The following is a 17348-nucleotide window of genomic DNA, read 5'->3' on the forward strand; positions in this document are numbered from 1 at the left end:
AAGGTTTTGGAGACCATACCTACAGAGGGACATAGACTTGGTTGAAGGGGTGCAGAGAAGAGCTACGTGTGTCCTTATTGGCACACAGGGCTTGAGTTATGACGAAAGACTTTATTTTTTGAATATGTTTACATTGGATGAACGCAGGTGTCGAGGAGATATGATCGAAGTGTTCAAAATTTTCAATGGGATGGATAGGATGGACCATGAACTTTTAGTACACCGCCAATCGACTGCTTTTACAAGGGGACACCAGTATCGATTGGTGAGGGACAATGCAAGGTTATGGTGTCTCAGGGAATTTTTCTCTAATGTGGTTGTTAATAAATTGAATAGCTTACTCCCGGAGGTAGTAAATTGTAACACAATTGACATGTTTAAAAAGAAATATGATAAACATGTTGGGGTAAATCGAGAAGCTATCCATTCTTAAAATATTATACAACGCCCATAAAGAATACTTATGGTTGTCTTATTCTATCATGTGTATATATTGTTTATAATTTTTGTTAATTATTTTGTTTGTTATGGGCATCTTTTTCTCAGCCACCTCGTTGGGCATTTTGCCTGTTGTGGAGTTGTATTTGTATATTTGTAAAATAAAAATAAAAAACACCTTTGTGAAAAGTAAAAAGCCTTTTTACTTATTTTAAGTAGTGAATAATCATTTAATACAGTCAAAATTGTTGGAAAGAGTTATTAACAATCATATATGAGGATTGTTTAATAAGTAATGCATCTCTGTGATAGCAGTACAATCCCTTTCAGATTATAGCAATTATAAGCTTATCACTTTTCAAAAGATGTCGCAACAAGTTTGAAGCTTTGTGGTTTATTTTTTGGCATTGTTCTAAATTTGGATTGTGTAGCAGTTATTTTAGGTTGGAAATAGATTAAATTTCGAAATAGATTGTTACATTTGCCTTGCAGTGAAAAAAATTTTTTATTAAAAAAAATGTTGAAGCTGCCCAGATCAAAGCTGAACTCAGATTGACAGGGATTCTGAACTATCATTAAAGACCATTTGTTTTTTGATCAACCAATTCAAACGGGGGCCCCATGTCTACCGATGAAGAAGAGCATCCTGGGTGACCCTTTAGGCCACCATACTGGAAATCATTGAGAAAGTCCATGGTATAGTCATGGAAGATTACAGATTGAAGGTGCTCAAGGTAGCTGATGTTATGGACATTTCAATAGAACAGGTTAACAATATTCTTCATGAGAAATTGGAGAGGAAAAAGTTTTGTGCAAGATGGGTGTTGCGATTGGTGATGTTTGTTAAAAAGCAAATGCAAAATACATTTTAAAAGAAAATTTGATGTTGGCTCATAACCCTAAAAACTTTTAGCATAGCTTTTCGACTGGGGGAAACACTGATTTACCAGAGTCAGGTATTACCACTAATTTACTAACACTGATTTACCAGAAACAACAGACAAAGTAGTGGAGAAACAGTGTATGGAAACTTTGCTCCTAGCATGTTTCATCCCTGGTACATTTGGCCCCCAGAAATTTCACCCCTGACATTTTGTCCGACCTGACCATATGAATGACCAGGTGAGTTGGACGTTTACCACCTGGCATTTCACCTGCTCTGACTAAGAGTGACCAAGTGAGCAACTAAGTCAGTTGGAAATTCAATTCTGGATATTTTGCACCCAAAATTTTGATATGTTATGTGAGTGTGCAAAAATTTAAACAATGCATGTTTTTAATGCAGTAAAATCATGATATAACAATATTCTACTGAACGATTAAAAAAATCTCATCTCAGAAGGAATATTGTTTTACAATTACTCCTTCCTATACGTCATTCATGTGTCAGGGGGTTGTATAGTGATTAAAGTAAAAAAAAAAAATTCATACAGTTCTCCTGTTCCCTAATTCAATAAGAAAGTTGTTAATGTGTGTCTCCTGAGGCCAACAAAAACAAATTTCATGTTTTTAAGTGAAATATTTGCTGAGATATTTGAAATAAGAAAAAATGGAAAAAGTTGGGGAAAAACCAGATAAATGGGGGTAAAATGCATTTTCTTGGACTGCCTTGAAGTTTCTTTAAAAAATACTCCCATCGAGTAATTGAGCAAAGTAATTTGTATGAGTGAGCAATTGAACAAGCGAGAAAGTAAGCGAGCGAGTGTATGTGAATGTGAGTTACTTGCTCATCCATTTTCTCACATCTCGCTTTTCACTGACTCTCACTGACTTTGTCTCTTCTCTCAGTCACTTGCTCGCTCACTGAAGTACCTGCTGATTCAAATGCTTTCCCTTTGATATATATCATTGTAAAGGTTTCGAAACCTCTTGAAAATTCTTTGCAGAAGAATTTATCATACTAGAGGATATCGTAGTAAAGGAAATTTGGGAGGAGGTGGCATTAGATTGAAAACAATTACCAACAAAATTCTAAAACAGTATATTATTGTAGAGATACACTCAGCAGCCAAAATATTGGGAACATCACTTGCTCAAACTTACAGTCGTCCATGCAGCACTTGCGATAATGTAATAAACTGGATTTGCTGATAAAAAGCTTTCTCCTGGTCAGAAGCACCAGTTAACGCTGCAGTTTGCCTGTTCATGGGGAAAACGATATTTGAGTGACTTTGAACTCTGTATGATAGTGGGTGCCAGAAGAGGTGGTTTCAATATCTTAGAAACTGCTAACCTTATACTATTATAGAAGTAGTCTCCTATGTGGAGTCTTCAGCGAATGGCAACAAAGCCAAAAAACTTTGAGCAGGAAGCAGACTAGTTGGTAGAAATCGCTTGTGAATGACAGATGCCAGGTGACTGACATGCATTGTGTGCAGCTACAGTGCAATACAACACTCAGGATCATTGCAAAGCATATCTGTATGCTCTACAAGACAAAATTTAAAATGAATTGAGGTTTTATTAGCTGGTGACTAACAAGAATTCCTTTGATTTTGCTGCAAAGCTGAATAAAACGGCTTTTGTGAGCTAGAGAACGCCGAAATCAGATACTTGATGAATGGCAGACGCCGCAGAGAGCAACAGGCCTACAATGGTATAATTATTCATTCATTACACTTCAATCACTATGATTTGAGAAAAACTCATAATTTAAAAAATTTTCTGTCGTTTGATGTTTGTGTGTCTTTGTACACACCTTTTTGACACAACAGATTATTTCATCATATTAAATTTATTCCGCTTAAAATATAGAAATATTTACACCATGACAACTAGGAGAGCATAACTGCGTGTGTATCTTCTCTGCCAGTCTGCATTGGCGACCGGCACACGTTATTGGCGACCGCCACATCACTCCCCTCCCAGTACAGTGCTTCATCACTGTGCGAACCTTACTGGTGGTTTCGATTTTCGGCCAGACTTAGTAGTTGTTGGTACTGTCGTGGGAGGTGCATCGCCAATGTCCTGCAACAAATATGCTGGTTTGATTCAGTCGATGGATATGGCTTTTTTTACGTTGTTGACCAGAACTTTGAAAACTTTTTCTGATCTCTCCAGCACAGGATATGGTCCTTTATATGGCTGGCTGAGAGAGTTGGTCTTTGGTTGTTGTACGAACACGTGTGCACTTGCAGATGGCAGCACTACTACACAAAAGAAGCATTACAGAGAAACAAACTTCACGTATGGTTCACTATACGTACCAATTCATTAGAAGAGATTCATTCGCAGAGGAATATGGACGAGGTGCATTTCTGGTTTAGTAGTAGTAGCAGGACAATGCACCCTCCCACCGGGGCTGGAATTATCTCAGATTGGTTTGAGGAACATGATTCAGAGTTTTAATTGCTTCAGTGGACCTTTTCCGCCACTGGCGTATATCATTATATATCGAGTAACAGTGCAGCGAGGTTTCACTAAGCACAAGACATTTTTGTAAATACCATTAAACATAAATTTCTATACAAACGCTTCTTTCGTTGGAAGCCTTTCCATGGTTTGTATTAGTGGTTGTTGAAGAGTGTGTCACACCTTCCAAAAGCATTTCTAAAACTTCCTAAATTCAATTATCCTAGGACAAGGGCACATAAGTGTTTATTGCTCAGTAGTTAAGGAATCACTCTCCTGGACTCTGAGTAGGTGTTGCTGTTAAGGCATCGTGAAATAATGCATTTTATAAGCAATGTCCAACTACATCAACAGACTGTTCTCTGTTCAGATGAAATCTCTGAGTAGAATTAAAAATATCTCTTCCACCGGTAGAAATGTTTATTTCACCTCACTAACATGAACCCAGAATAATAGTAATTTAATCATTATTAAAGAATGATGAAACCCTAAAAATATGTTTGTTCAGTAATGTATTTAACTAGTTTCAGTAGAAATATTGAAATTGATCAAAAATTGGGCGTGTGACCTAAGCAGCTGCATGGGTCACATGGCTCAAGAGCCGCCAATGTTTCTCACTCAATAACATCCCAAATTTGCGGCCCCTCTGAGTTTGCCACCCTGTGGGCAATAGCTCACTTACAGCCATATTCACAGACAGAGTTTAAACTACAATTGCAAGTAAAAGAATTGAAGATCAAAACAAAATACTAAATTCAGGACTTTAACACTTTCGGGTCTGAGCTATTTCGACTATGTTTGTCCCTATGGACTGAGGGTTTTTGGCACTTTTCATGATTTTTTTAAAAATACTTAGAAATATACATCTCAACAGTTTTTTTTAAACTAGAAATTTCAAACTCTTTTCTTTCATAATATAGCAATTATTTAAAAGTACTAATAATTAATATTTAATGAGAAATAATTAGTGTTTAGAGTCTCAAAAAAAGTTCTGCATAAGAAAACATTTTGCAACATAAAATTGCAAACAATTCTGAATAAAAACTTACCCAAATGTTGTACAAATATCTAAAAATAGTTTTTATTAAAAAAATATCTTGTAAAATTTGCTTTGGGGATGTTCAAGTATTATGTAAGTAAATTTTTAGCGATTTTTCACCCCCTCCCCACCTTGTCAGTAAAATTTCATCATCAGCTCTGCCCCTCTGAATCCTAACGCATATTGGTGGGATCAGAGATGTATATGGGGGGGTCATAGGGGGCTTGTGTCCCCCCCCTCCAACGATCAATCAAAAATTTATTTTTTAATGCAAAAAAATATTTTTTAATTGAAATTTTGGAAGAAAATACCTTTGTTATTATCAATTTCTGTTAATTTCAATGTTATTTGAAGGCTATGAACTCAAAATTTATCTTTAGTAAATTTATTGCGACCCACCCTCTAAGCCATATAATGATGAATCGCATAAAGGCACTTGGCCCGCAGACCAAATAATGCCTTGGAGGTTATCTGATGCGGCCTGCCCTCCTCAAACCTAATTTTGTAAAAATGAACTAGGCGGCACATTTACAGATCACTTGTGTCCCGTGGTACAATTCCAGAACATTTAAGCAGCCTGTGGCACATTTTCCCGATCATTGAAATGACCCAGAACACTGAAAATGATTGACCCTAGAGTAGGCCACCCTTTCAACTTCATGCGCAATTTGTTTAACGTCTTTAAAGCACAATCGTTTTTGTATTTAGAATATGATGGTATGAAATTATTACTCTTTAGTGCAAAATGAAATGTTTTGCTTTGGCTGATTATTGGCATCCTTTTTTCACCTGGTTTTTTTTTCAAAACCAGCTTGGACACCAAACGGCAACGGAAAGAATATAGCTTGGTATATGGTAAAAAAGGCTACAGAGTTTTCTCATAACTTTTGAAATACAGTTTTTAAAACTCGAAAAAGGAAGCCTATTACTGATGTACTTACCTCACACTATATACGTACGTATACAGGATCCTAGAAATTCAGGCCATATGAACACACCACCAATAATTTTAAATGCATTTTATATGACCTGTTCAAATAAAACTGGTTCCAGTTTTCTGGGGATTAAATGAAGAGAGCAAAGATAAATGAAGCATAAATAGAATTATTAGACATAATTTAATATTGCTCCAAGGTCTTTGCTTGGACTTTTCATGTCAAGGTTTTATGAAATAACTGTAAAAACCTAGATCATTTCAACGTAGCAAGGCCATATATATGATATGAGGGATATTCCAACACAGCAATATTTCCTTCATGACAACCCTGTATAGCAATAAGCTGCACAATCAAACTCAGAGAATAATCGTTCAATGCATGAACTTCATATATACTGTACATCCAAATTATGTTATGAATTATACAAAATTACAATTATTATTGTAGGAATTGTCTATACTAAAAATATTTGATAATTTTCACTCTAAATTTTTCAAGGTTGTATTATACAAGTTTACCATTTTAACCACATTTGCACCCATGGTAGTTGAACATCAGTTTCCAACAGACTAGAACGCATGTCGATTCCTTTTTTTCTGATTTTAATCAAGTGTAATAACCACTTATCGCACGATTATTGATGATTATGATTTGTCTAATCCAAGACACAATTTCTGACTAGTTTATAACTGATTATATGGAAAGGTTATCTCAATCACATTTCTAATTGTTTCAATTTATTGAGAATTACAACTTTTATTTAAAGTAATAAAATATCATAAAAGGTAAAATTCCAATTTAATGATATTCAAAGAAAGAGAAAAATACTTATCTTTGCTCATGATTTATTGGTGGAATAGTGCGAGATGACAGCAGAGAGTAGTATCATTATATAGGCAGGGCCGTCATTTCAACTTTTTCCGGGGGGGGGGGGAAAGAGCATGTACTAAAGATACGCATATATATATATATATATTGTAGTGTATTTTCAAAAGCCAGGGGGGCCTATAGGCAATTATTTTTTCATTATATCGCAGTTTCACTGTGCCATGTTTAACTCCTAGAAAAATTTCGAATAGGTACATGTGGTATAAAAATTTCAAATTATACATTTGTTTATTAATATTTCACGTACATACTTTGAACAATTTTAATCATAGCCCTATGCATGTAGAGTGGGAAGGGGAGCTGACAAAGAACATAATCACTGTTCACTTACATTAAAAATATACTACACAGAACCACATAAAAAATCCTGCCCTGAGCGATTATGGGTCCAGCTTAGTATATCAGAGGCCATGATCTATATATAGTTAATGGGCTAATAAATATTTTCAACATCACCAAGTAGACATGCCCCCTCTTTACATCCTGAAGATGGCCCCAGACAAATCTTTGGTAAGGTACCCCCCCCCCCCCCCCAGTGGCGTATTCACAAAAAGGCTAAGCAGGCTTATAGCTCAGGGTGAAAATTTCAAAGGGGCTGCAAATTTAAGGAATGACTGGTCAACTGGGAGAAGGGTGGCTAAACCATAAATCCACTTCTACCAAGAGATCATGGAACTAAGTCACTCCGCAGCAAAAAGAGTGCAAGTACATGAGTAACAGTGTGCAAGCGTAGGAGCAACAAAAAGAGTGATTTAGAGGGTGTGAATATGGGAGTGACCTGGAGAGAGCAAGAAATCGGGTGAGTGTGTGACAAAATGATCAGGGTTGTAGTGATTTAAATCAGCAGTTTAAATCATGATTTAAATCAACTGGTTTTTTTTTTAAATCACTGATTTAAATCAATTTTTTTCAGATATGAAAAATTATCTGTTGTAATTGAATAAAATTATTTATGCAGCTCTAAAAAAAGAAGAGTGATTTAAATTTTTATTAAATTATTTTAAATATCAATTAATTTAAATAATATATCAAATATCCGAGATACCATAGTCGTACCAATTTAGCTGATAAATGGTTACCCAAGATTTACAATGAAGTTAGAGGATGTAAAGTTGACTTTGAAAATCAAAAATTGCATGGCGATGGATGGATATACATAATGAATAAATTTGGTGTGTTATCAAACGGTGTGGTAAAGCCATCTATGTTGATACTATTGACACATCCGGCTTATCGCATGCTGGAAATTATTTAGCAAATGTGGTTTTTAGTTCACTGAAGTCAACAGAAGAAAACTTCAAATGTAACATATCAAGTTTTGTTATTGCAAATATGGTTTCTTCCAGAAAGACTCTGGATGAAAAGCTTGGCTTTTCAGGACTTACATATTGGTATAGTGCTCACATTTTAAACTTGTTAGTCAAAGATTTGGTTAAAACTGATGTAACAAAGCATGTTACAAGTAATTTTAGATACTTCTGCAATCATCTCTCAAAAGCATGGTATCATGTGTAAGGTGGAAGTGCATTGGTCTTCCTGCAGAGGTATGATGGAATACTTATTGTGATTCTCTTGAATCTTATGTTAAAAATTCGTCAGTTGTTACCAAAGTTTGTGAAGGCCACAGATCTCAGATAGTAACATCTCTAGTGAAATCTTAACTATTGATTCAAAAAGAAATGTCAAGGACATAATTGCAATTCTGAACCAATAGCCAAAATTAACGACTTTGTACAAAGGAACACATGCACAACTGCTCCATATCTGAATGTGTATTGGCATGGAAAAAGCTGCAATTGAAGATAAAAGAAGCATCAACATCAAACAATAAAAAGATTTTGTCATCAGAGTATAAAAATATATATAAACAATCATTAACAGATGCACACTTTGATGCATTTATTCTAAGCTCATCAGTGTTAACTTCTAATAGGGAATTAATGTCACAAAAGAAGAGAGAAATAAGGGTCTTGAATTTATCAAACAAAAATGTGGCTCTGGTTTCTTGGCAATTACGTTGAAGTTTTTGGGGAAGTTGGAACCATTTCATGATAAAAAAAAATAATTTTCACCCTAAGGTTGTTGATACGACGTCTGATTTTGAGTGATGGAATAGTTTTATAATGTTTTGGGTAAAGATACAATTACAGAGAACAATATGTGATTTGTAAACATGCTAACTACAGAGAAATCATTGATGCCTGTGTTGGAAGGATTTTTTCAAGGTACAGTTCATTCCAAATAGCGAAACATTAAGAGTAGACAAAGCATTCAAACTAGTGTTTCTAATGAAACAGCATTCAAACTAGTGTTTCTAATGAAACAGCATTCAAACTAGTGTTTCTAATGAAACAGCATTCAAACTAGTGTTTCTAATGAAACAAATGAACAATTATTCACACAGGGTTAAATTATTCAATACTTAATGTAAGATATCTATTCAAGAAGTGTTTTCCCCCTTTTCTTAATAAAATGTTCCGAAACATTTCACAAGTATATGATTCTTTATCTTTAGTTTGCAAATATTTTTTAAATAGTCATTGTTTTTTTTATTGGACTGAACACAACACATAAAACATACAATCAAACTGAGAAAAACACAAAACAATGAACTCCACAAAAAGTAATATTACGAGATGATACAGACACTGTGACCCCAAGGGACTGATAGTCCTTCCAGTGGGTCAATATATGTTAAATTAGAGAGTTAATTCAATTATGCAACAGCCTTGTTACAGTACTAATTGGTTAATATTTCATAATGTCATATATATATTTTTAGATATTTTTAATCTGAACAAAGAAAATATACATATATATATATATATATATATATATATATTTAGATCCAAACATATAAAATCAGTTAGTTGACGAACACAGAATTCACACACAGTATGTATTCACATGTATTTTTAAATTGATTACAGGAATGGTTATATTGATGTTATTAGAATGAATTATTTTAATTGTGTTGTTTTATGATCCATTATTGTTGTAGTATGGATTCTAAACTACACTGCTGGCCACCCAAATTGCAACACCAAGAAAGACAAGAGATATCGCAACAATATTTATTTTGTAGATAACATGTTGACCAAGCATCAAATGATTAAATTTATAGACTTCTGTGAAGTGTGGTTCCTGCCAAAATCAGTAGCCAGAGTAGCCGCCATTGTTGGAGATCACCGCTGTCACACGCCTCGGCATTGATTCAAAGAGACTTTGGATGTGTTCTTGGGGTACAGCAGACCAAGCAGCTTCCACGCGTTGCCAAAGTTGATCTGGTGTGGCAGCTGGGGATGTAATCTGGGTCAATCGTTGAGCAACCATGGACCACATGTTTTCTATCGGCGAAAGATCCGGAGAGCGAGCTGGCCAGGGAAGCAATTCAATCTGGCGATTGACGAAGAACCTTTGGACAATGCGTGCCACGTGTGGTCGCGCATTATCCTGTTGAAATATGGCTGTGGGCAAGCCCTGAAGGTAAGGAAGGACAACTGGCTCCAACACCTCGGAGATGTAGCGCTGGCTTTTTAAAGTACCGGCAATGCGTACTAGAGGAGTGCGAGAGTGATATCCAATACCGCCCCATACCATAATACCCGGTGCAGGACCAGTGTGGCGGTGCATAATGCAGCTCTCTCTCTCCCCACGGTGTCTCCAGACTCGAATCCGACCATCGTGGTGTTGCAGACAGAAGCGTGACTCGTCAGTAAAGACAATTTCATTCCATTGTGCCGTCTACATCCTTCTTTCATCGCACCATTGGCGGCGGAGACGTCTGTGGTTCTGCGTCAAGGGTAGACGAAGCAATGGACGTCTTGCGGACAGACCACTCTGGTGTAAACGGCGTCGAATGGTACGTGCAGACACTGTATGATGCGGTACAGACAGAATGTGCTGTGCTATGGTTCGTCATGTGGCTGAGCGATCCGTCACTGCCATACGCACAATACACCTGTCATCACGTGAAGTGGTGCACTGAGGTGGATGCGATCGAACACGTCGGTCCATCGTACCCTCTTGCATCCAACGATCACATATCCGCATTACAGTTGTTTGGTTTCGTCCAACACGACTACAGATTTCCCTGAAAGATAATCCACAATCTCGGTAGGCCACTATCCTTCCTCTGTCGAACTCGGATACTTGATCAAAAGATGATTGCTGTTTTCTACGAGGCATAATTGATCGTTTTTTTGAAAAAACCACAAGAAAAACACAATTGCCGTACTTCAAATCGTCGAAATCTCCAAGCCTTAAATAGCGCTTTGAAGTGGCGCCACAGGCGCCTGCGCTGAAATTCTAATCATTTGCATATCTCACCTCCGCTAATGCATGTTGTAAATTTCATATTATTTGCATGCTTCCTTCAGGGTGTTGCATTTACGGTGGCCAGCAGTGTATGTTTATTGAGAATATAAATATATTGTGATTGGATCTTATGTTATTATTTGTGCGATTAGTTGCATGGTATTGGTTCATTATTTTCGGGGCAGTATATCTATCTCTTTTGTAAAAGTTTAAATTTCTTTAATTTTATATTTAAAGAAAGCATAGATTAATGACTAGTGTTTGTAATATATATATTTTATATATTTTGTTTCAAAAAATCAATAAAATAAAAAAAATCTAATTTAAATCAAATAGATTTTTAAAAAAATATATAAAAAAATCAACAACCCTGAAAATATGATTTATCTTGAGAGTATGCCAGCATGGGAGTGACTCTGAAAATAAGGAAACATGTCAGTGAGCAACTAAATGAGTGAGCAAGGAATGAATAGAATAACCTAGAGAGTGTGCAGGCATGCGAATAATGAAAAAAAGTGACATCTATAGAGAAGGGATCAGGTTTGTTAGAGGTATAAACATGGGATTGGCTTAAAGAGCAATGAACTAGGCTGTGAAGCAAAAAAAAAAAAAAAAAAGAGCAATATAGAGAGTGCAAACATGAGAGTGACCTAGAGAGTAAGGAATGTGGCCAGTGAGAGACAAAAGGAGTTATTGTTATTGATGAAATATTTTAACATTGTATAGAATATATATAGTGTGCCAAGACCGAAGAGCAATATTTTTATATAGCCAATTATAACATTGTGTTGAAGTTTCAGTCAAGTTTAACTCATAGCATGTAAAATTTCAAATAGTTATATAGTATACAGATTTCAAATAAATTTCCATGTTCATATTTGATCTATTATGTGCATACTTTAAACAATTTTAAGCATGTCCCCTTGCATTCGGGGAAAGGGGGCACAATGATTGAATTCTCTGTCATGACAAAATTCAATAATTGTTCAATTTTAACATAAAAATATAATTCATATAAAATATACATAATCTTATACAAAAATTTACTTCAGAGAACAATATAAAAACCCCTGCCCTGATAGCCCATGGGTGAGGCTTAGGATGCAGAAAGGTGCATAATCAGGCCTGTAAATAGATTGGGGCATTGAGCCAAATGGAGCTTCATGAAAAATATGTATACTTATTTTGCAACCTTTTAACAGGGGCCCCAAGAAGGCACGCTACGACCTTGCCCATGATCATTTAGTTTATAATATGGCTAATATTATGGCTAATAAATATTTTTTCACCATCACCAAGTAGGCATGTCCCCCACATCCTGAAGCTGAGTCCCTCGGCTGGAATTTTTGGTAGGGACCCAGCAGAGGTGTCGACATGACATGAAAAAAATAGTGAAGGGCTGAAAATCCCTAGTCGTCCTGTACGCAGGGGGAATGGTGTGTGTGGTATTGTGTATATTTGTGAATAATGTGGGTTGGGAGCTCAGCACAAAATTTATAGGGAGAGCTCAACATGGCTCATCACAAGGGTGGGGGCTGACAGAGCCCAGGGCAAATACCATCATTTTTTATTTTTCCATGATATGAATTCACTACAGAAGGGCCCAAGAAGATCTTAGTCCAGATGTGGGCCATAGGAGCTCAAATAGCCTCAGCTCCAAGGTTCCAGCACGTACAGCTCAAGCACCGTGACACACACAACCCTTATTTAAATTTTTTTCACACTGTAAATTCACTACAGAGGGATCCATTTTAACCTGACTTAAGGGCGCGTCAAAGATCACAGCCCAGCAGGAGGGAACAGATTTATGAATTTAAATAACAAAAAAAACGACAGTAAAAAAAATTACAAACATTGACAATATCTTGAAAAATTTAATCTCTAGTTCGATAGCAATAGTAAAATAATGCTTACCTTTTCTCTAAATGCTGTCTTCGGCAACAATTGTTTCGTTAATAAATAAAATCACCGGCCTTCGCAGCTTGTAAGTAACGTCGTGCCACCTCATTGGGCATTTTGTCTGTTGTGGCCTTTGTATTTGTATTAAATTATGTGAAAATACAGGTATGTCCTGAGAAATACAGGATGCATGGCCATCTAAATAATGACTAAAACTAATTCTAATTGTTTAAGCCTGGTTTCCAGTTGTTTTTAATGAAAAAATTTGGTTGGAAAATTTTTTGACTGTTGGAAACACACTGCTCAGCATTGTTCACCATCAATACCATCTCCAATTCTTCTCAATAACTCTCTCATCTTTGCTCCCTTTTCACATTCTTAATTTTTTGAAATACATCATGTCTTCCCCCTCATGATAGATGCATGAATGTGCAAATTTTCACTTTTTTTATCAGTTGGTTTGATACCTTATTTTGCTATCTAAATTTTGCCTGGAATGTGAATGTGTATCCCTATTGGAACACATGTCACAAAACATTTAAGGAAAATTACCATAGAATAACATGAGTAAAATAAACAAATTCATTTCCTATACTATTTTTTTTCCAAGGACATTGCACTTTCATGCTTCTAGCATGAGGGAGATAATATAGCATCTATACCTTATTAAAAAATAAAAATACAGTAAGTATGTTAGTACTGCTTTTGTGTGTGTCCTTTTTAAAAGTAAAACTAACATTTAAACTTTTTTTTGGATAATTTGAGTTTTTTTATAAATCGAGGTTACCTCGGTCCCATTCACCTCAGATTATTGAAGCACTACTGTACATGCATTTGAAAATGCAAAATTCTGCAACCAAGATTGGGAGAGCAGGAAGGGTCTGGTTGAAACAGTTTTGCCAATCTGGGGTTTGCCAAAAGATTTCGGTTTGTAACTTGAAAATTCAGTAAGTTATAGGAATGGCTATACTTGGTCACCCAGGGTAAGCACCTATTTTTGTGCCCTTGTAGAATGTTAAAGAAACAATTAAAGGGTGAATTGGGCATCCCTATGAGCAGTGCCGTCTTAATACAGGGTCTTATAATTATGAGATCTGATCACAATTTTTGAGAATAAGCATGTATATTGGTAAGCAGGTACTTAGGACCCAGAAAAATCACTTTGCCCAAGGAATTGTGATGCTCTTAAAACTGCCCTACCTTCTGGTCCAATTTCTGGGGCACCGGACCCAACTGCTCCCCACTAGTTGTAGCCCTTGGCATACCATATCAAATATAAATTCGGTACAAGAACTATCATTATTGATGATAAAAACTTTATCAAAAGTAGAATTTTTCTTTAATTTCTGAAAAATGTCTTTGTGTGTGCCCCTCCTGATACCCTGGCATGCCACTAGTGGTACAGTGGTAAGCATTAGCCAGTACTGTCTCAACGCATGAGCCCACCCGGGCCTAAAGAGAGGAGGGCCCCACAAAAATGAGATCTTGAAATTTTCTAGAATTAACTAGGTGGGGCCTCAGAAAAAATCACTTGGCCAGGGGGGGTGAGTGATTTTGATGCTCTAAAAATGGCCCTGGCATTAGCCAACCCCTGAAGTATAGCATAGCACAGGTCCTCTTGGTTCCCTCTGTGTTTGATAAAGGCACTATTGTGTAAGTGCTAATTGGAAAAGCACTCTTATAAGAATAAGAAACCTTTTTCAAAATAATGACTAAAGAAAATAATTTTTAATTTCTCCATTCGCAAATGACAAATTTTCTTAGAAATTAATCTAATTCTTAAAAAGGTTTTATTGCAGTTAATGTAAATTAACACTAATTATTTGAGATGAAATAACCCTTTCTTCTCTTTTTAAATTTCCTTTTTCTATTCAGGCAAGAACAGGAACGAGAGGAATTATCAAAACGACATCAACAAGAACTTCAAGTATATAAAATGCTGTTGCTAAATAGAAGTGCCCAATTTGCTGAAAAACTTAGTTTTTCAAGTCTAAAACAAGAGAGTAACAGGTTACAAATAAGTGAAACAGTAAAATCGGCATCCAGTGACTGCAGCAAAAAGTTAATTAAATCTACAATCTCCTCATCACACACAAATGTTAATTCAAGTGAAACTGATTCGACATTGGACAAATGTACTTCTCCTCCAAATTCTCTGATGGCTGATGGAAATCCTTTACTGCAAGATTTTGGAGTAAATTTTGCTTCTGTGGTAGGAAATCAGTGTTCTTCAAGTTTTGTTGAAACTAATTCTGATAAGCAAGGCTCTTCAAATTGGTGTAACCATGAATTCATTCATAGTTCTGGCCAAAGCATAGGTGAAGAAATCTGTTGTCCACAACCACAAGTTTTAGGTAAAAGTTTATCTAATGTTGGTTTAACAACTAGCTCCACATACCCAAGCTTGAGTAAACATACATTGGATCCATGTTGTATCAATGTTATTCAAAGCTCTCCTGAAACAAATTTCGGAATTGAAAGTTCAAAATGTGATACAATTGCTGGAATGTCATCCCAGTCAAAAAAATTGATACATTCATCTCCTGAAACTGTACGGAGAGTAATTGATGCAACTTCTGCTGTAAATGTCATATCTTCACAACACCCATCAGTATCGTATGACGTAGCTTATATGCCTGATTCTGTGCACTTACCTGAATCAGGTGTTTCAAATGTTTGCCCTCAAATTTGCAAATGGACCAGCTTGGGATATTCATTAGCTGCTTCTAGTAGCTCTGTATCCCAAGTTTCTGTGCTAGGTTCTGACACTCCTATTGTTAATGTGATATCTTCAAACAAGCCATATCCTCAATCACAATATTGAAAATAGTTTTTGTATTGTTTGTGTTCTTTTTCTTTTCCAAAAATATGGTGTTGATTTGACCCATAATATCTTAATGTTCTCAACTTTTTTGTCTTCATGAAGTATTAAGAGGAGATAACAAAATAATTATTAATTTGTGGTGCTATTCATAAAGTTTTAATTGAAGCATTTAAGCTTTATTTCTATTTTTAAAATTGCATATAATTTTGTATTTTCTTTAGTTTTTCTTAAATCGCACATGTGAAAGCAATGTGGGAAAAGTGCTTTTTTATAGTTCTTGCAAACATGGGAAAATTATTTTTTTGTCATTTTCTTTTATGAAGCATCATATTTAAAATTATAATAGCCTGCTGTTATCTCTTGACATAACTTCATATCTTATATTTTTATTATAATTGTTGACCCATTATTTTTTAAACACTTTAGTCTTTTTGTATGTGTTCAGATTTTTGTTATTTTTTTGAATTAAAAAAGCATCTGAAGCCTTCAATTGTTGAAACACTTACTCCTTATTCATATGCATTTATATTGATAATAGTTTTGTGAATAACCCAGTACAGCCGTACTCAAAAAATATCCTATAATGCTAATTTGAAATAAATTTAAAATTATTTTGATCCTGAATCATTTCAATGAACTGATAGCATAATAGTGTTCATAGCTTCTGTTAATTGGGTATCAAGAGTGCATTTGCATTGTGATTATGTAACTTTCTTTAAATATGTACAGTGGGATATATTGATGGAGAACGTGCTGGTGTCAGCAATTTTTGTTTTTCTGTGCAAAGCCACTTGTTTCTGTGATACTCATGAATATTGATCTGCTGAGATTCATGTGCAAATTGTATTTGTGATGTATCTTTCTGCATGTACATATCTGAGCATGTAAAATGGCAAAGTTTGTTTGTGAGCATATTTTCATCTCAATTGGGTTTTGCTCAATTAAAAAAAGAAAAAAAAGTATTGTATCAGAGTAATTGCTTTTCTTGGGTAGTCATAATTTCAGTATACCTCAAAAGAGTGAAACTAATTTCTATTTCAAAAGTTGGTCCTATAGTGATTCTTGATGTGTATATAGATTTGCAGCAAGGAAGCCATTATGTTAATTTTTGAAAAATTAATATTGATGGACAACATTCAAAAAATTTCTTTCAATTAATCATTTGAGAAGGTTATTCAGAATATAAAAAGTTTTCAAGATACAGTCGAATCCCATTATAACGAACTCCAAGATACAGGAGAAGTCACTTCGTTATAATGAAATTTCGTTATAAAGGAATTCCAGGTTTTGGCATTGTTCCTGCGTAAACTTATCTGGTGGATAAGAAAAGTTTGTTAAAACGAGATTTTCACTATAATAGTATTCATTAAAATGGATTCGACTGTATATAGTTTTTTTTCTTTTTCAAAACGAGCACAACTCAGGTCTATCGCCATAGGCAATTTACTACCTAGTGAGTTGTGCCGGAAGTGTAAGTGTGTGTACCTAACAGTCTGAGTGCGTATCTAGTGTTATGTATGATTTTTCAGTGCTGCCATCTATATCTCAGAAGTGAAGTGAGTGATGTGTAGTGACTGAATATTTGTACTGTTTGTAGGGCTGTTGCTCTCTGTGGCGAGACTTTTTAACGGGGAGATCGGCTCGCATTTGCGCC

The 17348-nt window shown here is 35.4% G+C and overlaps 1 protein-coding gene across 5 annotated transcripts in view; it reads left to right on the forward strand.

The window, feature by feature from the left end:
- Positions 1-16680, forward strand: part of Wnk (Wnk kinase) — a 375788-nt gene extending 359108 nt beyond the window's left edge. For 3 of the 5 annotated variants that reach the window (XM_089253910.1, XM_089253912.1, XM_089253911.1), the window contains one exon: positions 14746-16680. In XM_089253910.1, the coding sequence (XP_089110036.1) occupies positions 14746-15694 (949 nt within the window). In that variant the 3' untranslated portion in view covers positions 15695-16680. The remainder of the gene's footprint in view (positions 1-14745) is intronic. The other 2 variants (XM_089253913.1, XM_089253914.1) reach the window with 1 other exon arrangement.
- Positions 16681-17348: the final 668 nt, after the last annotated feature.

This window comes from Pholcus phalangioides, unplaced genomic scaffold (genome assembly GCF_987345545.1).
Source record: "Pholcus phalangioides strain wild (caught in Gottingen) unplaced genomic scaffold, Ppha-v1.0 ptg000039l_1, whole genome shotgun sequence".
Classification (NCBI taxonomy): domain Eukaryota; kingdom Metazoa; phylum Arthropoda; class Arachnida; order Araneae; family Pholcidae; genus Pholcus; species Pholcus phalangioides.